The 24,530-nt window shown below is 55.5% G+C and overlaps 1 protein-coding gene across 2 annotated transcripts in view; it reads left to right on the forward strand.

Annotated features, from left to right (window-relative positions):
- The first annotated feature begins 8,268 nt into the window (after positions 1 to 8,268).
- Positions 8,269 to 24,530, forward strand: part of LOC119065449 (T-cell surface glycoprotein CD3 zeta chain) — a 58,877-nt gene continuing 42,615 nt past the window's right edge. The window contains exon 1 of one of the 2 annotated variants that reach the window (XM_037167504.2): positions 8,269 to 8,483. In XM_037167504.2, coding sequence (XP_037023399.2) covers positions 8,426 to 8,483 — 58 coding nt within the window. In that variant the 5' untranslated portion in view covers positions 8,269 to 8,425. The remainder of the gene's footprint in view (positions 8,484 to 24,530) is intronic. The other variant, XM_037167505.2, reaches the window with a different exon arrangement.

Below are 24,530 nucleotides of genomic sequence, written 5' to 3' on the forward strand. Positions count from 1 at the left end.
TGCCAACCACCCAAGGCCACTGTCTTTGCCAGACCACAGCCAACGATCCCAGTTGGCTCCGTCTTCCAGTCCAGGGTCCTTGCAGGTCCGAGGTGGGGTGGAGAAAACCCTTCGTGAACCGGAGCGGGGCTCAGCGAAACCCACGCAGAGACACCCCGGCTCGCCGCTGTCGGAGCCGCTCCTCCCTCTTAGTAACATTCAGACCGGCAACACAGAGCAGTCGAAGAGGGCACGACTCTCCTGGAACCGGCTGCGTTTTCGGTTTTACTACTAAAACAAAACAAAACAAAACAAAACATTTTACTCAGTGTCGAGCTGGTAGGTCAACATGTTTTAGGGAAATTCCAAATTGTCACTTCAGACCCGGCTGCTCTGTGCATCTTCACCTGAGAGGCCCATTCTAACTGAGGTCCTTTGGGGAACTAAGGGAGGTATATATACACCAGCCAACGAAACTTCATCCTGTTCTCAGTTTTTCCTCTGTATTTATGATAAGATGTGTGGAAAAGATGGCTTCCAGTGGGCAGAGGCCGGGGGCCCGCTAAACACCTTCCAGTGCGTGAGACGGCACCACAGCAGAGTTATTTGGCCAAAACATCAACAGGACCAAGAAACTCCGCAAACCATTTCTGACCCCTCGGATCGGTCACAGCACCTTCTCCACACACTGCACAATTTATTTATTTTTTTGCATTTCAGTTATGTTTTTACCTTTCTTGAAACAATAAAGCATAATATGCCCAAAATGTTGCTTATTTTATTCTGTCTTCAATATTAAAATGGCTACACAAAAGTTCACCAGTTTTTATGAGTTTTTAAAAAAATTCACAGCTGTTACAATGCAATCTAACAAAATCGTTTCGGACAAAGTTGAAGACAACTCGGCACTACGAGAGCCATCATAGGAAAAGACCAAACAGACTTTTTGGCCTACACAGTATTTCCTACATCTGTGTTTATTTCCTTGGAGGGACTGCCAGCAGCGGGAAAAGCTGTTGGCGTACGTTGCAAACTGCTCTGAAGAAATTTCTGTTACTTAGTCCTGTGAGTGGGTGAGTACCCCAGACTTGACCGGTAACAGTGGGATTACCTTCAGGTTACCGATGACTTTGGACATCTAAAAGCCCAATAAACACCAGCTACTTTTCTTTCCCTTGCTTCAAATATCAGTTGGTAACCTATAATTTGAATTTTCTCAAAAATAAGTGTTATACCCCCGGCCGTGTAGGTCAGCTGGTTAGAGCATCGTCCTGATACACCCAGCTTCCAGGTTCGATTCCCACTCACAGCACACATAAGAATCGACCAGTGGCCCCGGCTAGTGTGGCTCAGTGGATTGAGCGCAAGCCTGTGAACCAGAGTCGATAGTTCGATTCCCAGTCAGGGCACATGCCTGGGTTGCAGGCCAGGTCCCCAGTAGGCCAGTAGGGGGCGTATGAGAGGCATGTTTTCCCTCCCTCTCTTTCTCCCTCCTTTTCCCTCTCTCTAAAAATAAATAAATAAAATATTTTTTAAAAAGAATTGACCAATGAATGAATAAATGGAACAGTGTTTCTCTCCACTCCCCCACCCAGCTCTCTAAAATCAATCAATAAAAAGCTTTAAAAACGTTACAATTGCTGTAGGACTTAATTTTATAAAGTGTGCTCATGCATCGCGCTCCTCACTCCAGGAAGGAGGTTGGGGTCCCCAGATGACCCCCAGATGGGGGGAGTTCACAGACGTTGCGGCAGACCCGGTCCCTAACTCTGACTCTGTCTCCAAGAATGCCGTGCCGCCCCCCCGCCCCCCCACGCCCAGGAGCTGCTGGTCACACACGGGGCCTTGGGAGGGAGGTCTGGCCCCTTCCATCCACGGTGTGTGGGGTAGACGGCAGAGGGGAAGTTTCTGGAATCCTGTTCATGGAGCCCCAGACCATGAGCAGCTCATGGGGTGCGGGGCAGCTCCAAGCAGGAGGCAGGGAGCAGGGTGTTCCCCGTCTTGTACGGCCCAGGATTCCAGTTCTGTGGAGAAAGCTTCCGCCGGACCGTTGGCCTCACCGAGACAGAAGCACTGACAGGAGCCATGCGGTGGCGTCAGCAACACGGCTCAAGAGGACACCCCCTGTTCTGGCCCACCCTCAGCATTGACAAACTTGGCATTTGTCTGAGGACAAAGTGCCCTTGTGGGACCCCTGGGGCCCAGCACCCTAGGCCAAGGGGTGCAGGAGGAGTCTTGCACACCAGCTAGTCGGGGGATGAGCACAGACCTCAGGCCTGGCTGGGGACCCGACCGCGGTGAAACCAGCTCCAGCCCCTCCCAGCCGGGGTCTGGGAGCCTCTGGGAACCACCCCCTCCTGCCACATCCATGCCCAGGTGTGTGTGTGGGGGGGTGTGGGGGAGAAGGAGGGAGGTGGGAGAAGCTCCAGCATCCCACTGGGATGAGCGGTCAGAGGGCCGGAACTTTGCAGCGGGGAGAGGAAAAGCCCGATGGGGCCCTTGCGCAGGGTGCACACACAGCTGAGGCCCAGAGCGCCCTTCCGGGCCCTGGTCTCACGACCTCTTCCTTGGTGAGGAGGGAGGCCAGGGGAGCCCCGGTTCCCCAGCCCGTGGATGAAGCTGAAGGCGCTCAGGTCTGTCTCCCTCCACCCAGACCGCTGAGTCGCCTGCTGCACGCCTGGGGAGCCGCCGAGTGGCAGCTGGCTCTCCAAGGGTATGGAAGGGACAAGGTCCTGCTAATGGCTCCCCTGAGAAGCCCACTCATGAGCCCCTGGTGGGGATCTTGTCTGTAGATCCCTGACTGGCCCGTGGGCACCCCAGGGCGCTGCCCAGCAGGCCCCTCACACCTGGCTGCCCAGGTGCCCCTGATGGCGCGGGAACAGCGAGCAGAGACGGCTGGTGGTCACACCCAGAAACCGCCAAACCTGTGGCCCAAGGAGAGACCGTAAAAAGAGGTAGGTTAGAATAACTCTTTCACCAAGACTCCCTGCTTTGAAGAATTTTGAGATTTCACGGCTCATACTGGTGTCTCTCATCACGTATGTGTGTGTGTGTGTGTGTGTGTGTGTGTGCGTGTGTGTTTGGTTGGCCCCCGGCACCTAGCCCTCTAGCGTGGCCCGACTCACTTTTCTGGAAGGTACTGCTGGCTGTCAGCTGAGCCAGCAAATCCAGGGGCTCAGAGCAGCAGCCGGAAGCTCCACTGTGCAAATGCTTCTCACACCTTTGGGAGATGTCTTAAAAGATGCTTGCGTACTGGTAACTGTGATCCAATTTAGAAGAAAAAATAATAATATTCCAGACAAAATTTGTAGAACAATGTCCTTGGGAGGCAAGAAAGGATAGAAGCCAGGGTGGGGAGTGGATCCAATATTTAGGTCAAAAAAAGGTACACGCATGGGTGTTTTAATGTTGATGGATCTTACTGCGACGGATGCTGAGGGTCTTCCATTCACATAAAAGCCGCTCATTACTCCCTCTTCCGTGGATTTCTGATTTGTTTTTATACCTTCGGCACAAAGTATTGGTTGTGATTGAAAATATCTAGACGCCCTTGAAGTGTAAGGGAACGAAGCCGTTGCCACAGGGCCCGGATTTCACCTCCGTGGGATTGTTCAATATGGAGCCTGCCTGGTTTCTTTCACTTGGGGCAACAAATCTGAGATTTAACCACACTGTGGAGTCGCTAGTAGTTTATTCGTTTTTATTATTGAGCCTTAGTTCATTGAATGGATATGTTGTCGCTTGTTTCTCCTTGCATCTGCTGACGAGTTACTCTGGTGGTTTCCAGTCTGGGGTTGCTACGAACACAGCCGCTGGGGACCTGCGTGAGAAGTGGACGTTTGTTTCCTTTCGTCTTGAGTCGCTGCCTAGGAGTAGGACGGCTGGACTGTGCGGTAAACGTGTGTCTACCTTTGTGAGAAACGGCGAAGCCATTCTCCAAAATGGCTGTCATTTTCCGTCCCCGTCGTCAGTGCAGAAAAGGACCTGCACCTTCTTGCCAACTCTTGGGTGTGGCGAGTTGTTTTGTTTTAGCCGCATGAACAGCTGTGCAGTGGCATCTCTGAGTGTTTTACTTTGCATTTCCTTAATTATTAATGATGCTCAGCATCTTTTCACGGGATTACTGATCCCTGATTTATCGTCTTTTGGTAATTTTTCTATTCAAATCTTTTGCCCTATTTTCTCATTGAGTTAACTATTACTAAGTTGAAAGAGTTCTTTATGTATTATGGATCAAATCCTCTGTCTGACAGGTGTATTCACAAATCATTTCTTTTTTTTTTAAATTTTTTTATTGATTATGCTGTTACAGTTGTTCTATTCCCCCTTTATTCCCCTCCACCCTACCCCCCATCCCCACCATCACCCCCCCTTTAGTTTATGACCATGTGTCTCAAGTCCTTTAGATTCTATATTTCCCATGCTATTCTTGCCCCCCCCATCTATTTTCTATCTACTGTCTATGCTACTTATTTTCTGTACCTTCTCCCCCCTTCTCCTACTCCTGCTCCCCTGTTGCTAACCCTCCTTGAGATCTTCATTTCTATGTTTCCACTCCTGATCTAGCTGTCCTTTTAGTTTGCTTTCGTTTTAGGTGTGGTTGTTAATAACTGTGAGTTTGTTGTCCTTTCACTGTTCATGTTTCTTTAACTTCTTTTTCTTAGATAAGTCCCTTTAATATTTCATATAATAAGGGCTTGGTGATGATGAACTCCTTGAATTTGATCTTATCTGAGAAGCACCTTATCTGTCCTTCCATTTTAAATGAAAGTTTTGCAGGATAGAGCAATCTTGGTTGTAGGTCTTTAGATTTCATGACTTGGAATACCTCTTTCCAGCCCCTTCTTGCCTGTAAGGTCTCTTTTGAGAAATCTGCTGACAGTCTGATGGGGACTTCTTTGTAGGTGACTGTCCCCTTAGCTCTTGCTGCTTCTAGGATTCTCTCCTTCATTTTAATCTTGGCTAATGTAATTACGATGTGCCTTGGTGTGTTCCTTCTTGGGTCCAACTTCTTTGGGACTCTCTGAGCTTCCTGGATTTCCTGGAAGTCTATTTCCTTTGCCAGATTGGGGAAATTCTCCTTTATTATTTGTTCAAATAAGTTTTCCACTGGTGGCTGTGCCTTTCCCCCTTCTGGTACCCCTATAATTTGGATGTTGGAGTGTTTAAAGATGTCCTGGAGGTTCCTAAGACTCTCCTCATTTCTTTGAATTCTTGCTTCTTGACTCTTTTCTGTTTGGCCATTATTTGCTTTCTTCTGGCCCACTCCATTGATTTGAGTCCCAGTTTCCTTTTCATTGCTATTGGTGTCCTGTGCAATTCCATTCGTTTCAATTAGTTTTGCCTTCATATATTTGTCTAATTTGTCGGTATAATCAACCAGTTCTGTGAGGATCCTGATCACCAATGTTTTAAACTGTGCGTCTGTGAGTTTTGCTATTTCTTCATCGCTTAGATTTATTGGCTCTGGGGCTCTGAGATCCTCCTGCGCCATTCTTGGTCTGTTCGGGTCCTTTAAGAAGCGGCGCCTTGGATTCCCAGGTCGCTGGGTTGTGACGCTGTATGTGGGGGCGTGGCCAGAGCGGGGAAATGGCGACCCCCTCTGCCGCTTCTCACAGCTGGGTGCGGAGGAGCAGTGCCTGAGGTGGTTCACCTGGGCCGGGCCACTCAGAGTCGCTGGGTTATGACGCTGTATGTGGAGGTGGGGTCAGAGCAGGGAAATGGCGGCGCCCTCCACTGCCGCTTGCCGTGGGGACCTGCCGGGCCTGGTCCAACCGCCCACTCCCTCGCCTGTCCACCCTCGCACAAATGCGCGACCTCAGTCAACACGCAGCCCTGGGCCCGGCTGTCTCCCCCGCGGTCGCTCGCCTGGTTGCTCGCTGGGTCGCTCACTAGGTCTGACCCTGCGCCTGGATTCCGCCGGCCTGAGTGTGTCTGACCGAGTTTTCCTGTGCAACCCTGCTCCGCCAGCCGCTGGTTTCGCCCCTTACAGGTCAGGCTGAAGAATTTGTTGTTAACGGACTTCCGAAAAGTTCAATTTTCCGTGTTCTGGCTGTGTTTTCTGTTGCTAATATTTAGTTTTCTCTAATCTTGGTTGTGTGAGAAGGCACGGCACATCCACCTATGCCTCCATCTTGGCGGAAGTCTTCGCAAATCATTTCTTAATGGTGTTTTTCAATGAACAAAGTTTTTAATTTTGATTCAGACAAATATATCAGTTTGTCTCTCTTCTATTTTGTGCTTCCTATGTTATATCATCAGGGTTTTTTTCCTGGGCTTTATTTCAGAAGATTGATAGTTTTATGTTTTGCATTTAGGTCTATGACCCATTTTGACGAATTTTTGTGTATGGTGTAAAATAAGGGTCAATATTTGCTGTTTTTTTCCATTCAGTCGATCCAGCACCATCTATCGTAAAAGACCACCACTTGCCCATTAATTTTTCCTTGCTCCCGTTAGTCGGAAACCAGTCGACAACCCACGTGTGTGTCTGTAGTACCACACGCCCTAGATGGCGGTTGTGTCAAGCTGTGAGGTTTGATGTTGGGCTATTTCACCCTCCTTACTCTTTCCCACTGTTTTCCTGGCTGTTCTTTTGCTGGTGTGTTTCAGCCTTGCCTGTGCATTGAGATATAAGTCCCACAACACACAAGTCACCATTTTTAAGCGGTTCCGAGAGTACTCACAGTGTACTCGTGTGCCGTCCCCACAACCTGATTCCCAGCATTTCTGTCACTCCCCAGAGGAACGTCACACCCGTTAGGGTCGCTAGTTTCATACAAGTGCCATCAGTGTGGGGTTTTGGGTCTGGCTTCTTTCACTTAGTAGGACGTTTTCAGAGCTCGTCCACGTTGGACGACGTAACTAACGATGCCTCCTTCCCCCCTTTTATGGTGGAACCCTATTCTGCTGTTTGGAGAAGCTCCCTTCCTTGGATGCTGGGTGTTTGGGCTGTTTCCAGTTTGGGGCGGTTAGGAACCAGGCTGCCTCACACATTCATGTACGAGCCTTAGGGGACACGTGTTTTCAGTGCTTCTGGCTACATGCCTCGGGGAGGGATTGTGGGGTCCCTGGCAGCCCTGCTCAGCGGTTCCAGGAAATGCCAAACTGTTTCTGGGGGGGTTCCACCGGCCCCCCCGCCCGCCAGCCACGCGAGAGCTCCCATCTCTTTTGTCCTCGTCAACACCTGCCTTCTGTGCTGTGGAAACAGCCCACTGCAGCTTTTCTCTGCACTTCCCTTTGGCTGATGGTGTCCAGCACCTTCTCCTGTGCTTGCGGCTCTTTGTGCATCTTTGGAGAAATGTCTGCTCGGGTCTTTGGCTGGTTTTTTATTGGGTTATTTTTTTTCCTGTGAAGTTGTGGGGGTTATTTATGTATTCTGAATACTACATCCTTATCGGTATATGATCTGCAAGTATTTTCTCCCATCTATAGGTTGCCTTTTCAGTTCTCAATAGGTGTCCTTTATAGTTAAACGTGTTACAATTTTTGATCAAGTCCAACTTGCCTGTTTTTCCTTTGATTGTTGTCCTTTTGGTGTCCAGCTGTTATTATATATTAATTTTTTATGGTAACTTTGGAATAGCCTTACACCTTGTTCTAAGGCTTTCGCAGGTGTTTTTAGAGGGATGGATTGACTAATTTAGGGAGAATTGTGGTCTTTTTTAGGGAGAAACTTTTGATCAGAGACCCTGCTGTCTTCCACTGTTCAGAAATGTTTCCCGTGTTGTTGAGGAATGTTTTAAAGTTTGTTTCCTGTGGATTTTATACTTTTTATTAAGTTCATTCCCAGGTATTTATCATTTTTATTATTGGAAACGAAGCCAGTGCTTAAATGTTGAAAAGTAACAGGAGGGTCTGACACCTATTTCCAACTACACGAAGGTTCAAATTCAGGTCAAGTTCAGGACTGCAGGCTAGGATCTGCTCTATCAGTTTGCTTTATAGATCAGGACGCCCAAGTCTGCAGATGCTGCTGCCACGCTCAAGGCCACGCAGCCAGCAGGTAGCCGAGGCCGCCTGGAGGCCCGGGCGTTCAGCCTGACCCAACCAGGGCCCTGCCGTCTCCCCGGCCCCTGTACAAACCCAAGTCCGGGAACACGGCAGGTGCCTGGACAGGCGCCGGGAGCTTGTATTTGCCTCGGGACCGATGCCCCCAGTCCAGGTAGGCATTGGGCAAGAACAACACCAGCGTCAGGGGCGGGCACAGGAGAAGGAGGCAGCGGTTAACGGGGAGGAAAAGCAAACAGCAGGCAGGCAGGCGGACACACCCCAAACCCTCGGGCCTCCGCAGCTTCCTGCCTGTGAGCCGAGAGGGGTGTGAGGTCGGGCCTGCCGGCTGCCACTGGTCCCCACTTCCTGAGGGGGCCGCGCAGAGCGCAGCGGGCACGCACTCCCCGTCTCGCCTTCGTCCCGGCACACGGCCCTCCCGGGGGGACAGGACACCATGAAGTGGGAGGCGCTGGTCATCGCGACCCTCCTGCAGGCTCAGTTCCCACCGGCAGGTAAGGCTGCGGAAACCAGGGCGGGGAACTTGGAGAAACTCTGTGTGCCCGTGGCGGGCATGTGGGGGGACCCAGCGTGGGGGGCTGGCGAGGACGTGGTGTCTCCTCCAAACCCCGTCCTTCTACGCTCGATGGGCAGCCGAGCGGGGTGGGGTCAGGCTCCGAGCTGCCTGCCATCGGCGTCTTCCCAGCAAGTGGTGCGTCAGTTCAGAGGCAGCAGCTTCAGAACACACTCGCTCAAAGTGTGGACATTTCCAGTGATCAGAGGGGAGGGGGAGGACGAGGGGGAAGGACACAGGTGGGCACCTGGGACAGGCCCAGGGCTGGACAGAAGCCGGGCAGGGTCGGGAAACGTCAGCCGGGCCGGGCCATGTTTCGGGCTGCGACGCTGCTCTAGCTCCTGTGAACCCTTGTCCCCCCCTGGTTGGCTCCGTCACTCCGTCTGTCTCCTTCTTCCTTCACAACAGAGAACATTTCACTCGTCCGCCGGGCAAGGCCATGGCTGTGGCCCTGGTCGATATGAAATGCCTCGCTGGGCCAGGGACCGAGCGGGGTTAACAAAGGAGGGACGTGGCCTTCCGGGTGGAGGGTTCTGTGCCCAGGCTCAGTTCCGCGGCCCACGACCAGCACTGCCCTGTGACACACTCCTCCCAGGCTCGGGGCTCCCCACCCTCACGCAGGCAGCTGGCTCCTCACCCGAGGCCACAAAGCCAGACATGCTGCCGGAACACAGGGGGACAGAGGAGAGGATATGACTTGTCACATCACCGCCATGAGTGACAAACCAACCAGCAGAGCACCGACTCCTCGCCCCGTTTCGGTTCATGGAGGGAAGCTCTCCTGGCGTCTTCTTACCTGCTGTGGGGAGGAAGAGACAGGGCGGGCCGTCCTGGGGGGGCCTGGGCCATGCATTGTACCGGGAATGGGGCAAGCTGTGTTTGGATCTAAAGAAATGGAGGGGGTGTCCCAAACGTCCTCCCTCACCTCACCGTGGGATGGCGGTGGGAGGCAGGGGGCCCTCGGCACTTCCGCTCCGCCCTGGGGACCTGGCGCAGGCCTGGCCCTGGGCCTGGGCTGTCAAGGTCTCAGCGCTTGTGGGTTTTCTGTGGCGCCGCCTCTCTGTTCTCAGAAAGGCCTGGCTGGGTAGGATTCTCACGGGGCTGTGGGTGAGGGGGTCAGAGCCATCCTGGAGCAGCCCTCCCGGCGAGCAGGGGACAGCAAGGACCCATGACACCGAGCAGCTGGGAAGTCAGTGCCCAGTGGACAGCCACGGGTGTAGGCCGGGGCCTCAGGCGTGGGGGATGGTCCTCAGGAGCTAAGTCACTGTGTGGCCTTTCCTTGTGGCTTCACTGAGGACGAGGCTGGGGCAACGTGGGCTTAGATGGGACAAAGAAAAGCTACTTGAGTGCCACGGCCTCCAAATATGGAGAATAAAACCCGCCCAGTGGACAAGCTGGGGCTGCAGCACCGGAGCAGCAGGAACCGTTCACATTCATCTTGCCACACGTCTGGCCGGTGCGCAGATGGAAATGTCAGCTCCTTATAGACACCACTCAGGGACACGTGTTTTTCGGGGTCCTTTCCCTGCCGCAGTGAGGGGATGGGAAACTCTAAAGCCCAGGGCCCTGAGCGCCCCGTATGCCCTGACATTCTCTGTGATTGTCCCCACAGGGCAGGCCACTGGTGCAATTAGGCGTCAGGTTTCTCTCTTTTCTTGCTCAGTGAAGTTACTGACCCCAAACCCTGCACAGCACGGACCTTTCACTAGGCCCTTCCCATTCGCATTTGCTTGGAAACGCCTGGGTCACACGGGTGCAGGCAGAGAATGACCTGGTGTGTCTACCCTAAGGTCTCCCTGGGTGAAGGGATGCCAGGCAGTCACCGTCCCCAGGGCCCGAGGCTGGCGGGGACTGGGGTGACGTGCCCCGTGCCAGGTGCTAACGTTTGCCCACAGAGCCCTCAGTTGCTCTGTGCCTCTAACTCCCCACCCCACAGCCACCCTTGTCCTGTGCCAGGTGAGGACAAAGGACAGGCAGCTGTGACACAAAGCCTCAGGAAACGCAGGCTCCTGGGCTTGCGGGCAGCTCTGCTTTTGGAGGGGCAGCTGGATGTGGTTGCTGGGGGGAGTCAGGCCGATGACGGCGTTGCTGCTGTCCTGCCTGTGCAGCCTCAGGCAAGTTACTTAACCTCTCTGGGCCTCAGTTTCCCCACCTCTAGAGGAGGGTAACTCTCACTGCAGAACTGCGGACTGAGAAGTGACTGTGATGTGCCTGGACAGCCTGTTGGTGGCCATTGCACCGATTACCACAATTGTCACCTTTGGCCTGTTTCCTTGTTCTCCGTGCCTGGGGACAGGAAATGGAGACCCACAGTTGGGATGGCTAAGCTGCTCTCGAAGGTGTGGCAAGGCAGCCGGGGCACTTTCTCCATCCCTTTCTTTGGACTCTGAGTGCGCTCCCAGCAGCACGGGACCCTGGCGGGCTCCGTCCCAGCCAGGCCGAGAGCCGGGGGGCCGCAGCTTCGGCCAGTCTCAGGATGGCCCCCCAGTTTTGCTCTTTAAGACGCTTACTCTGCAGGGGATGCCCCCCCATCACCTGAAGTGAAAACACGCCTGAGCAATGTTTGTCGTCAGCAGTTAGTCAGGCGGGGGGACAGGACAGACAAAGCCCACCTGGCCACCACGGGTCAGGTGGCCCCCGGGATTTGGATCCGTGACTGGTGTGTGCACACAGGGCCTGGAGTTTCCGAGGCAAACTTCCAGAACAGCAGGTCCCTGTTGAAACTTGGTGCTGGGACATTGCTTTTAAGCAATGCTGGGACAGGTTTTCCGTCGATGGCATTTCCGCAAATGGCTCATTTCAACCTCCAGTCCCCCGGCTCTGCTCCTGGAGGCGAGGGGCTCAGCGTTCTGAATGGCCACTGGCGTATTTATTGTCACATCTTATTTGTGTTTGCTTTTGTCTTTAAAAAATGGATTGAATTGTATGGGGTGCTCACTTTTACCGTGGAGCCCCCACGCGTGGCATCTTGTGTTGTAGTCGGAAGGTTTGGGCGTTCCGGGCGCGGCCTGGCGTGAGGTGTGCTCACGCACACTGGGGGCAAACACACACTCAGGGCGTGTGGCTCTCCTGAGCCTCTTCACCTGCGGCTCTGCCAGCCCATCAGATACACAGCAGGGGCTAGTTCTTCTCCACGCCAGTGCGACGGCAGGCAAGCCATTGGAGCAGACATCCAGTCGGTTTGGTTAAAAAATAACCAAAATGCTCACTTGACCTGTTCCTTGAGATAAGGGGGGCACCTGAGTCACAGCTGGTGCTCAGCCATCTCTTCCGGCCTGGAGACCCGAGGACTCACTCCCTGGGGACAAGGCCACCCCAGCCTCCCTCCTATGTGTATCCCAGCCCTTAGCCTGACACCTGGAACAGGGTCCCCCACCAGTCAATGCAGGAAATCTAGACGCTTCCATTGAATCAACTTTATCGTGGTTTAATTGGGAGGAGGGTAGGCTGGAGGGGCCTTGTTCGGACCTTTTGTCTGGAGGACATGGGGTTAAACAAAGGTTTTTCCTCGTAAGACATTAAGAGCTGGAGGTCCGTGTGCGTGAACAGAGTGATTGGAAATGGTCATCAGGAAGGTTTGAGGTAAAACCCGGCCACCGTTCAAATTTCCTGGGTGGGTCGTGTGAAATTCCCTGCATTCACTTATTTTGGGCCTAAGACAACTGCAATTTCATAAGATGCAACCCATACTTCTCAAAAAGGAATAAATGAGGGAAGGCACTCCTTTCTCTGACTTGGCTTTAAACCAGGGGCCAAGCAGAAAATAAAGAAGGCTAGCATCATTGGAGATCGTTAGTTAAGGAACTGAAAAGCCGGTGAAAGGAACCAAGGAGAAAAATAAGAATCTGTGGATTATAGTCTAAATCACGTTACATGGGTTTATCCAGTTGCCGAATTGCCTCAAAATATTGGGGGGAAAACCCCCATCATATTCAGTGTGGTCTAGGTTACTACCTAAATGTTCCTCATAGCTATTACCTTCTTTGTGTGTGTGTTAATTTGAAGTATTTTAACAAAAATACCATAAAATCATTAGAGGAAGTTACAAAGTTTTAAAAAGCCATAATCGTACCAGGCTAGCCTAATAACTTTTTTACTTTCACTTCTTTGCATTCCATTCCAATATTTTATAACAACGGTATACACATGTTTGTTCAGTTGCTGTTAAAACAGTGGTTTCATGTGCTTGTTAAAAGATTCTATTACGACTTTTTTTCATGTTCGGCCTTCCTGATCGCTTTTAATTGCTCTATAAACTTTTATAATTCATGCATCATGTTTCTCCGCTATTTCCTTATTGCTGAGCATTTGGGCTGGTTTCTAATTTTTGTTATTGTAGCTAATCGTGCAAGAAAAGCTTTGTGTACGCAGCTTTACAATTTTCTTTTTGGTTCCTCCTCGGGCTAATTTCTCCAGGGCTCACAGTGGAGATGCTGAATTCAAAGAACGTTCTGCAGCCCACTTTGGGCTCCTGAGGGGGGTCATCCCATGGAGGAGAGTTTGTTTTATCTCCTCTGAGCCCGTCCAAGTTCATTTCTGCCCTCTCTAGAGCAGGGGGGCCTGGGCCCAAGTCCTGGTTCGTCCCCAGGCGGTCACTGCCGCCAGTCACCCCCCCTTCAGAGCCTCTGTCGAGTGGTGGCCACGCCGTGTGACTCAGGGGACTGTCGTGAGCTGGAGGCACCCTTGGACGTGCCTCCACGCAGTGCTCACAGAGCGGCATCCATTACCATGTGTGCCTCGGTTTCCCTCCCTGCAAGAGAGACGGCCCGTCGCCTTCCCCAGGTGGTAACGGGAGAGCCTGGCCCTCACCCGCCTCCTTTTCTTTCCTTGTCACTCAGATGCAGTGTGAGTGGGGTCAGAAATGTCCCTCAGGCCTGTAGTGTCCTCCCCTGGGAGCAGACAGAGGAGGGGGTGGAACGTCCCCTTCACCCACCAGATGAACAGGGGACGGCCTGGTGGTGGCAAAGGTGTAAAGGACATTAATTGCCCCCGACCCTCCCGTGCTGACCGACACGCCGCCTAAGGCACCTGAACATCTTCCTCTCCCGTAACTCCCTATATATATATTTTTTTTAATCGGGATTTCCGCCTGATCACAGGTTTCTCGAGGGTCCAGCAGGAGCCTCTGTCGGGAAGGGCACACAGGTGAAGCCCACCTTTGCCGGCTTCTTCGCTACACGCTCGCCCCGGCTGCAAACTCGCCGAGGCCCCCCGGGCACTCTGTGGGCAGGTCTGGCTTGGAGGGAGGGCCCCTGCGGCCTGAGGTAGCCCCCTCCCGCCGTCCACTGCACTAGCCTGGGGGGGTCTGTGCCACTCAGTAACTATACTGGTCAGGCTCACGGGGCAGAAAATAAGTAGAAAGCCTTGGAACGAGGACAGGGGCGGGCGCTGGCCCTGTCTGGCCTGTTGTCCCCTGTGGGCAAGGCCCAGGTCTCCGTTCGCCAGGTGCTGCCCACACCCTCTCCGGCCGGGTCCTCGTGGCCATCCTCTGGCGAGCGGCAGAGAGGTCGCAGGATTCTCCTTCTGCGAGCGAAGGAAAGGCCTCTGAGGTTTGATGACGCGCCAGAGAAGGGAGCCCGGCCCCGGACCGGGTTCTCCTTCTGGCGTTCAGGGCCCTCTCGCATCCTCTGGGCCGACTCCCCACCCAGTGTGTCAGTTTGCAAAATCGCACACCGGAGACTGCACTCTGAAGCAGACTTTTGAAGGCATTCCCCCACATAAGCACTGACCACTATTTTCCTCTCCATTTTTAAAGTAACGGATACTGACATGGATGCTGAATACCCTCATTGAATGTACATTTTCTGCCGAGCAAGAAATACTTGGTTGTTAACATAGAGTGTTTTTTCTCTGGCTTATTGTTATGGTTCTGAACTCGTTTCCCCTTAAATCTGGTAGAAAGCCGTATCTTCTGTTCTGCTCTTTATAAATACGTCTACTTTGGAGCTTTTTCTGTTTACCATTCGACCTGTTTCCATGAGCGAGTACCCACCCCGACCACTTCCACTTTCTGCCTGGGTGGAAATTAAACGTGTCAACCCAAATGAATTCTATGTCGGAGGCTCTGATCCTGAATAACAGCCTGTGGTCGGCCTGTTGGATGGGACTGTATCTGCACACAGTGTGGCAGGTTTTGCCTGTGGGAGGTTTTCTGAAGCACCCTGGGGTTGGGGTTTGGTGCCCACGCTCTCCGGGAGGAGCGGAGCCCCTCTGAAGGACGGGTGTCTGTAATCCCTCTCACGCACCTGCCTGGGCTGAGCTCGGGGGGGACAAACCCTGCCGTGGGGACCGGAGCAAAGCAAGCTGAGATAGGAGATCTGAGGCCGAGAAAACACAGGAAGCATTTGAGAGCCAGGTACAGGGTGGGGCAAGAGGACGCTCACAGTTGTTCGGTTGGATCTAATACAATAATTAATCAAGACTACGAGAATAAACCGTGTCTCGCATACTCCCAGCTGTAAACCTGCTTTTGCCCCACCCTGTCTGTGCCTATCTGTTGGCCACTGCTGGAGCTGGTGGTGGGGGGTGGGGGGAACTGGCGGGGGGGAGAAGGGGAAGGTCAGGTGCTTTTGTGCGGCATCGGTAGGGGCACGGGCCTGTTCGTAGCGGCGTCACCTTTGTGAGACCTTGGGGCTGAGGGTGGCCGGCATGCCAACTGACACCCACTGAGAGAGTCAAACGAACCCCTTGGTCTCTATGGCCACAGACGTTAGGACGTCCACTGCATGTTGCCGCACTGGCCACGGGTGCCCGTGGCATCGTGCTGGCTGTAAGACGTGACCCGAGCGGCTGTCCTGAGGTAGCACGTCCTTTGTCCTGGAGGGAGTGGCCCAGCCAGGGGGTCCCATCTGGGGAAGAGCCGGGGCTCAGTCTGTCCCGCGGGTTCTAGCTCAGGGCGGGTGCTGGCAAACAGGCGTGCCAGTGCGCGTTTGCCTGTGTGCTCTGGTGGGGGTGCCGGCGCCTGTGCCCCGGTGTGCATGTCTGTGTGCTCTGCTGTGTGGGCGTGTTTGGTGCCCTGCTGGGCCTGGTGCACCCGCGCACTGGCCTGTACGCCACGGGGCACATCCAGCACCTGCGGGCACGCGTTTCTGTGCGCACTGGCGAGTGCACGCGTGTGTCACAGGAGGTTGGCGGCGGCAGCTGGGTCTAGAGCCGGAAGGGCAGACGTTGCTTCAACTCAGAGCAGGCGACCTGGGTAGGTGCACGGTGGGGCCGAGATGTCACTGGGCACCTTCCAGGGACTCTGTGCGGAAGGGAGACAAGAAAACCTCTGTCCAAATTCCAGCCTCCAGCGTCCAGGGAGGTAGGCACCCCTTTCTCACGGCCTCAGGAGACTTCTCGCGTCCCGAGGCCCGGCCGCCGCAGAGCCCCCCCACATCTCAAGCTGGTGTCCTCCCCTCTTTGCATCTTCCTTCCTCCCAGTCCCCTCCACTGAAGATCTGACTCTGCCCCCACCCCCCGCTGTGGAAACCCTGCCTGCCCCTCAGACTCGAGCCCAGATGTGCGGGGATCTCCCGGGGCCTCTGTTGACATTGTTCACAGAGGTTTGGTGACACAAGACAGTGGAAAATCGTTGTTCTCAGAATTTAGGCCTAAAAACCCAACGCAAACAGTTCCCTACGGGGTCCTTTTTCGGACGGGGCCCAGCTGGCACGTAAGCAGCCTCAGGGACCCTCGCCCACCAGCAGAAAACACTACCGGCCCGCAAATCCCCACAGTGGCCAGCCTGTGACTTTTGACCAAGTCGGTCAAAATGTACTGGGTGCATTTCTTTCTCTCTGCCCTCAGAACAGACCAGCAAGCAATGTGCTCTCACAGCTCCTGGTGACCTACTTTGGCCATTGAGTTGGTACGGCCAGACTGAGAGCTGTATTTAGTATCTGATTATTCAGAGCATCCAGTCAGCCGCTTGACCCACCAGGGAGTAAATATTAACCCGGCACCGCCACGTACCCCAAGTCAGATAGGCCATTCTGCCGAAGGTCGGCCACCCGCGGGCCAGGCCAGTGTCTTGGACGTCATGTGATCGAGTGCCCGTGAAATCATGTTCCCGGGTTTTAGGAAACAGTCTTAGTTTGCCCACAGACTTGCTTCTCTGTGGTCTGGTTTAATTTTCATCATTTGGGGAGCCTGTGATAATTTCCACGCTGGGTTTGGCAGCAAAAGAGTGTGTAACAGGAGAAAACCGCCCAACACTGTTTTGTGTGAGGCTGGAGAGCCACAGAAATCTGCCCCCTGCCAACCCCTTTGATTTCCTCAGATTAAACAGAAATTTTTGTCTTTCCTCCCACTTAACTCTGGACACTTCAAAGTCCAGACCCCTATGAAATACACAAATGCTTTCTGGACAGAATGAATCTCGTCCGTTTTCTTTGGATTTCGGTGGGAACAATAAAGATGGAGCCACAAAAGGCTGGCAAAGAGGATTATTCTTTTTCTTTCTATGAAGTGCGGAGGCTTCAAAAGAGCAGCTCAGAAAGTCAAATAATTGTGCTGCTCATCCGTCCATCTCCCTGCTGACCCGGCCTGTGAAATCCTCTTTGAAGCGTGCCCGGCCCCCACCTGCCCGCTGCAGACGGTGTATTGTTCTGCGTTCCCGTCCACAATTCCACGAGGGTAGGGCGGCCGCTCGGAAGCAAATTCCTCCCCTTTCAACGGAGCGCCTCCCCCGCTCCTCCTCGGGGTGGCCAGGGCGGTGCGCGCCTGATTTTCAAAGCTTTGTGATCTCATCTTGGAGAGGGAGCTACTTGGCAACCAGAAGTGGACGGCGAACAAAGTTATAATCACAGGCCTTCGCCGTCTGAAGGGACCCACGGGGGAGCACGCGGAAGGGGCGATCGGGAGCGAGGTTTTTGATTTGTGTGGCCATGTTTCGACTCGGTCAGTTTGGGGGAGAAAAAAGAAAAGTGCCCCTGCTGGTTTGTAGCTTCAGCTCTAAATGCAGAGTCCCAGGCTTCAGGCTGACCCGAGTCCTGGTTTGGTTTCGGGCCACAGGTCCCCCAGCAGATTCTCACCAGCCATTTCGGCAAGCCAAGGGCTGCTCTGTGCTGAGAGATATAGAGAGGGTTTGGACATTTAGGCATTTTTTAAGTCGGGGTTGAACATTTCCTGGCAGCTTTCAAGCCTGGAGTGATTTCAACTTAAAAAAAAAAAGAAGAAGAAGAAGAAGAAGAAATCTAAGCTCCCAATTAGCTTCTCAAATACAGTGTGGAGCCTCCCCCGCCCCAGGGAGGGGGTATCATGCGCTGGCCCTCTCTATGGTCCTGGGGTCCCCCCTGTGGGGGTCCCTCAACCCCGGGGTCTTCCTCCGTCAAGTCCAGCCCGGCATCTTCATCTCTCTCTCCCATGGACTCTGTTTCCTTGTGTTGGAAGGTTTAAAAAAAAAAAACCCTTTCAGAGGGAATATACCAGTCACATTTAATGGGCTTTGGAGTTATGCAAATCCAAAGTAATACGATATAAAAAATTAGCGCGGTCCCAATCCATGTGCCCTATTGACAGTTTGGGGGCTGTCATCTCACACTCATTCCTGTGACATGCTACCCTGGGGTGTGCCAAGTCGTTGGAAATGCACCCCTCAGGCCGTATGCCGGGCTGGCCATCACCCGCGGCCATGGTGCCCCCTGATTAACTTGGGGGGGGAGGCCGGGAAGGCTGCCAGAGAATTTACCTCCAGTGTCGAGAACCGGAGATGGAGTCCCTCTGGGGGGATTCTCTCCCATTGACTCGGGGCTGGCCCCACGAGGCAGAATCACAGATGACTTGAGCCAAGAGGACAGACGGAGCTCTCAATTCCGCTCCAGATTTTACCAGGGACAAAGTTCTGGTCCCTGACCCCACTCAACCCCCCACCCCCGTGGCACATAGCAGGCAGGGGGACTGTTGATTCTTGCTGCAGGCATCTGTCCCCTGGGCCACCAGGCCACCCGGCTGTTAAACGACACTCCCTGAGCTGCCCCCTGGGCCTCGGGGACACATGAGGAGTCCTCGCGGTGAAATGGCGACCGCGGCCACTGGCGACCAGGGTTAGCCGGGCCTGCCCGTGGGGCCTGGAGACCGCCGAACAGCCACGGCCCCGAGCAGAAAACACTCCTCTGCTTAAGAGGGTGTCAGATCGTTTAGAATGCTAGGATTCCTGGTCTCATTTGGCGGATTTTCATAGAATGGACACGTTTTTTCTGAAAGAGAGACAAGTGCAGGTTTTCTTGTCCCTTGTTCACAGGCAGGTGGCTGCCCCCGGGACAGGCAGGGGTGGCTCCTGGGATTTGGGAGGATTTCCTCGTAAGGCCTTTCTGGGATAGGACTCCCGGCCTGGCGGGCTGTCCTATGAGTCCGTGGCGTTGCTGACTTGCCTGCTGAGCCTGTCAGGGACCATGGTGACCCCGAGGACAGTGACCTGCCGATCCTAGGCCCTCACAGCTGGACATGCCTCTAACAATAACAGGGCATCTGCTGGGCTCTCCTCGTTGGGGAGAGAAGGCTGAGCCAGTGAGGAGATCAGGAGTGTCCCCCGGTCCCGGGAATACATGGCGTTGGCAGAAACATCACCAGTGACAGGAGCAAGGCTCAGCGGGGGCCCCACTCTACCCCCCCCCCCGGCCTGTTTTCTGGGCAGGGGCCCAGGGGCCGTGCTTGGAGAGGTTGTGTTTTTGCGGGTTGGGGGACATGTGTGACCGTCGTGGGCAGTGACAGCTGCCACTGGTGGAGAGGAGTTTGATCTGTGTGCTGTGACGTGCACCAGGCCAACTCCTCCTGGGCACTTCGGCTGGTGTCTGCAGTTTGCAGGTGGGGACCTGAGGCCCAGGGTACAGGCCAGCAGGAGTCAGAGCTGGGCTTTGACCCCCACAGCCTGGTCCCCTCCACAAAGCTCATTGCTTCTGGGTGGGGGTAAGAGGCTGACATTGGCCATAAACTTTGGGAAAGGGGTTGAGGTGTGTCTGCCACATGGAGAAGGAGGGGGCAGTGTCTCACCTCTGAAAACTAGGAAACGCCGGCTAGGGCTCCTGGGACCCCCCACCCCATTGCTGAATGACGCCCCCCACCCTCAGGGGGGCTCTGGGATGGGGAGCCCGAGGGCATCTCCCACCCACGACCCCTCCAGGCCTGGTTCTGAGCTGCCTCTGGGGCTGGCTGCTCATGGGAGCCGCCTTCCTGACTCCTGGAGGGAAGGACCCGACTCCCGGAGAACCCATTCGCTGCCGCTGATAACCAAGACAGTGGTCCCCACTCTGCTCTGCAAGGTGGGGACACCGTCCTGCAAATAGCTGGGGGGTGGGAGGGCAGGGGACAGGCCTTGCGGGAACACTGAGTAAGGAAGGTTTCTCTGCAGTTTAGCTGCAGGGTTTCTCAGGATCGGGTCCCCCTTGCAGAGCTGTGCGAAGTGGTTCGGTCCTGGCTGGCATTTGGTGGGTTTTTCTAGAGTGAGGAAGGGGCCCAGTCGAGAACTGTAATGAGTGGGTCAAAGAGGAAAAGGCCTCACCAGCGGTTCTAACGAGGCAGCTGGAGGCGGGACGGGTGCGTCACGGGGGACAGATTAGAATGAGCAGCAGTTCAGGCGGAGAGGGGGGAGGACACCCAGGAAGGGGCAGCCCCGCGGGCGGAGGCCCGACCACCGCATGGACACACAGGCCCCGGTGACGGCCATCTGCCCCGGGACGGGGACTGCGTGCCTTTTCAGTGGCTCTCACGTGCTTCTCTTGTCTCCGTGGCCATCGGGACAGACACATGTTTGGAGGTTCCTTTAGGGGCGCTGAGGAATGTCCCCCCAAACAGAGAAATCAGTGATACTTCACCCTTCCCAGGTTGCCCCTGTGTCACTCTCTGCCACCAAACCTCTGGCAGAGCCCTCAGGGTGCTCTGTCCCCGAGGTCTGCCTTCCAGCTGCCACCGAGGGAGGGAGGCCTGGCTCTGGCCTGTGCACCTGCAGGTTGGACGCGTTGGGTGGGGACACCGGGGACAGAATTCGAGAGCAGCTCTGTGCCCACCCGGGCAGCCTGCCCCTTGAGTGTGGCACACCTGGTCACACTGTTCCTGGAATTTGCCCTTATGCGGCGGCACCAGGGTAACTGGCTGGTAACGGTCCTCATGGACTTCCTCCCATTTCCGAGATTCTCCCTCCCATTTGCTGCCACCGGTAACGACCTGCTGCCAACTGGAAGCTTGAAAAGAGATCGTTACTTGCTTCAGCTCTGGAGGCTGGAAGTCCAGGATTGAGGGGTCCGCAGGTCTGGCTCCTGCTGCCGGAGAACCTGCTCGGGGCCTCTGCCCGGCCTCTGGGGGTCTGCCGGCAATTTCTGGCACCCCTGACTGGTGAAAGCAGCACCCGATCTGTGCCACCATCCTCCTGTGGCCCTCTCCTGTGTGTGCACCTGTCTGTCTCGGGGTCCCAACGCCTCCTTCCCGAAGGACACAGTTGTGCTGGAGCAGGCCTCCCCTCACGACCTCATCTTCACACCCGACGTCCAGAGGTCGCCTGCCCGGGTGCAGGGGACTTCGGTCTCTGCCTACGGCCCACCATTCAGCCCATGTCCCCCACCCATGCATCCGGGGTCATCTCCCAAGTAAACACCCCCTTGTGTTGGGGTCTGCTTCAGGCAGAACCCAAACCGAGACACCCTCTTGGAGGCGGTCCCCTCGAGGCACAGAGGGACTGGGCAAACGTCCCTGCTCCATGGACCAGGCTTCCTGCAGAAACTGTGGTTTGAGTCAACACGTTAATTTGTCATCTACGAACACACTTCTCCATGGTTCCTCTCGCCCTCCGGCAAAGCTGCTTCTACGGTGGCTCAGGCGGCTTGTTTTGCATGCCGCCAGTCCCCATGACGTGGTTTGGTGACCAAAGGGGAGAGACCTGTTAACATAAGTGAACGCACAGGGGCCTTTACCGCTAGGCGTCACTGGGGGAAGGGGGACACTTCCAGCTGAGGCAGGGACACCATCACCCACAGCCCGTGTGAGGACTGAGGTCCTGCCACGGCTACAGGCCTGGGCGCGGCCGTGGGATCACCAAGCCAGCCCCGTTCCCCCCCTGCCCGCGCAGGGTGGAATAAGTATGTCACGAGGGAGGGGCCGCCCAGCTCGGGAACACCAGGGTTCCCCGTCACGAAAACATCGCCAGCACATTCTGTGATCTCGGAATGAGTCTGAACGACAGTGTGAGCAGCAGGGCCGGTTCTGGATTCTAGAAGGTTCCCCTGCCTACTCAGAGCCCCCTCCCCTGCTCCAGCTGGCCCAGCAGGTCTGCCCTGGCGGGGGGACTCTGCGGCGGGGGGGGTGGGGAAACAGGGTGGCAGCTGCAGGCCCCTCCTGCCTTCTGCAGGTCCTCTGGGCTGTGAGGAGGAGAAGTCGGTTTCCAGGTCACAGCTGCCGGGGCCCCCGCTGGGAGGAGGGGCGCTCCCAGCGCTGGATTGAAAGTCTCACATGGGCTCCCCTGGGGAAGAGCCTCCAGGAAGGGGCCGCTGCCCTTGGGAGCTTGCTGGGGTCAGTGAGCTTTCGGGAAACCGCATGAGGGTCCAGCCAGGGCTTGCAGAGAAAGGCTGTGTGGGTGAGTCCACACTAGGAATAAAATTTAATTCCGGTGGGGCCTGCTTGTGTACAGACAGGTGCACAGTCGGGACTAGGGATGACCTCGATCTTCTCTGCCGTTGCTGCAAGGGGTGAGAGAGAGAGAGAGAGGAAGGGAGGGGCGGGACAGGAAGATGCTCACTCTGGTGAGCTCTGCCTGGGGGTGAGGGAGGTTGTGTTGACCAGAAGGGACACTGTGTTTGTCCTGCTGTGAGAACATGGCCCCTTCCTTTGGGAAGGAGGCCACCTGGTATTTCTGCATCTGAGTCTCTCCTCTGGGTGACCAGGTGCCCCTGACCACACGTCTCTCCATGGGGCTCTCTGGCAGACCTGACTCAGGCCTTTGCCCAGAGACACAGGGGTCCCTGCCAAGCCCCCTGCAGCCAGTACCACTGATGTCTGGTGGCTGCAGCCTGCCTGCCAACACAGGACACTCTGAGCGGTCTGAGGAGCGAGTGGTTAGTCCTCGGAAAGCCCTGTCCCCAGGCCACTCCTGTCCCCGTCTGGCCGGTCACCTGGGAGGCTTGTCTCTCAGCCCCTCCCCAACCCGTCCTGTGTGGTGACCCTGCTGCTCCGCCTTCCTGGCTCATCCCAGGGCTCTCCTCACCTTCAGCAGTCACTCACCGCCTGCCCTTTTCAGCAGATGGCAAGAACAGGGGTCCCGGCCCACCCTCCGTGCCTCAGGAGAGGCTCTGCCTGTGGGGCTGGGCTCTCCCTGTGTCATGAGGGTGGTCCCCCGCTCCCAGACGCCTGAGGACAGTGGGCTTGGTGCCCAGCATGGCAGGGCCTGGCCCGCAGGGCTCATGGGGCCACCATGTGAACTGCCACGGATGCCAGCTCCCGTCGCCTCCCAGCTCTTGTTGCCTTCACTGACTTCCCACGTAGCTGCACTCTGCTCCTCTCTGGGAAGGCTCTCGCAGCAAGGACCCCGAGAGAGCCGTTTCTTGTGCCTTCCCCATGCCTACCTGAAGTATTCACCCCTGGGCTCGCTCTGGCAAAACCCAGGGGGTAAGCAGGGGTCAGCAGACATTTTCTCCAAAGGCCCAGAGAGTGAGCATCTCAGTCCTTACAGGCCAGGCGGCCTCTTCTGCAACTACCCAGCTGTGCTGATGCGGCTTGAAAAACCGCTGTGGGTACTGTGTAGCCAGTGGGCCTGGTGGCGTTCCAATAAAACTTTATTTACAAAACAGGCAGCTGCCCGGATGGGGGTTGTGGGCCCACCCCTGGTTCACAGCAACAGGGTCAGAGGTCAGCTGCTTGGGCCCAGATCCACTTCCCTCACACCCGGCTTTCCCTCTCTGCATTTGAAGGGGGGCCCGACCCTCCACTCTGCCCACCCCTGCCTGTTGCCACCCCACAGCCTCCTGGGGGGGGCACCTGGAGCCCCCCCCTTAGGGCACCGCATGGCTGGAGGGAGGGCTTGGCTTCGCTGAGCAGAGAGCACAGGTGCCGAGCAAAAAACGAAAGTGACACCTTTGCAGGGGGAGCTCCTTCAGGTGCAGCGCGCACCCTGCAGGGAGGTGGCAACCCCGGCGCGAGCGGGCCCGGGGGGAACCGTGACAGCTTCTGTTGTTATTCTCTGCCCCGTTCGTCACGGCAGTTTCTGTTCTCGGGAACCCACAGCCGTCACCGCACAGCCGGCCTTTCCAGGCAGGGGCAGCGATTATGGGAAATGGTGTCGGAGGCCAGCCAGGGACGCCCGAGGTCAGCAGACACACGGGGATGCACCGCCAGAGCTCAGGCGGTGAGGAGGCGGTGGCGTTTTCTAGTTTGAACTTTGTAAATCACCCTCGAAATGGTGCCGATTTTGCAAAACCTGGCATCCTGACCCCCCAGGGAAGACGAGCGTTTGAACAGGAAAGAGCCGTGAACCCGGCCGGCTCCGAGGGGCAAGGTTATCGGAGGACGTTAAAGCATCGGCTGAGGCCACCACCTTGTCACCTGTTAGAAGGCAGAAAGGTGTGTCGTGGACCTGGTCTGCAGACTCGTGGTGACGGGAGGCGCTGTCCTCCCGGAAGCAATTGTCCCCTTTGGGTCACGTGTAAAGGAAGTCAGTCCCAACACATCCACCTCCTGTGACCGAGCCTTTCTACCCTTCAGCCTGAGAAACCGAGTGTCACCCAGGAGGGGCAGAGGGGGGTGTCAGTGATGTGGGGCCGTCTAAGACAGGGGACACCCTGCCCCTCAGGGGGAGCAGCCCCGTGTGTGTGGCTGCCATCGCGGAGTGGGGGCACCACACTTTGTGGTCTTGCCAAGTGCTTGTAAGTCTATCGCTTCTCGCAAATGCAGGGCACTTGGGGAGGGGGGAGTGTAGCCCCCGCTGACTGCGGGACCACATGAGCTTACAGAGGGTCAGCGGTTCCCTTAAGGTTAGTTGCTGGTCAAGCTGGAATTTTAATCCTATTCCTCCAGATCCCAATCCTGT

Source organism: Artibeus jamaicensis, unplaced genomic scaffold (genome assembly GCF_021234435.1).
Source record: "Artibeus jamaicensis isolate MK-2021 breed Jamaican fruit bat unplaced genomic scaffold, CSHL_Jam_final scaffold_625, whole genome shotgun sequence".
In the NCBI taxonomy this organism is placed as follows: domain Eukaryota; kingdom Metazoa; phylum Chordata; class Mammalia; order Chiroptera; family Phyllostomidae; genus Artibeus; species Artibeus jamaicensis.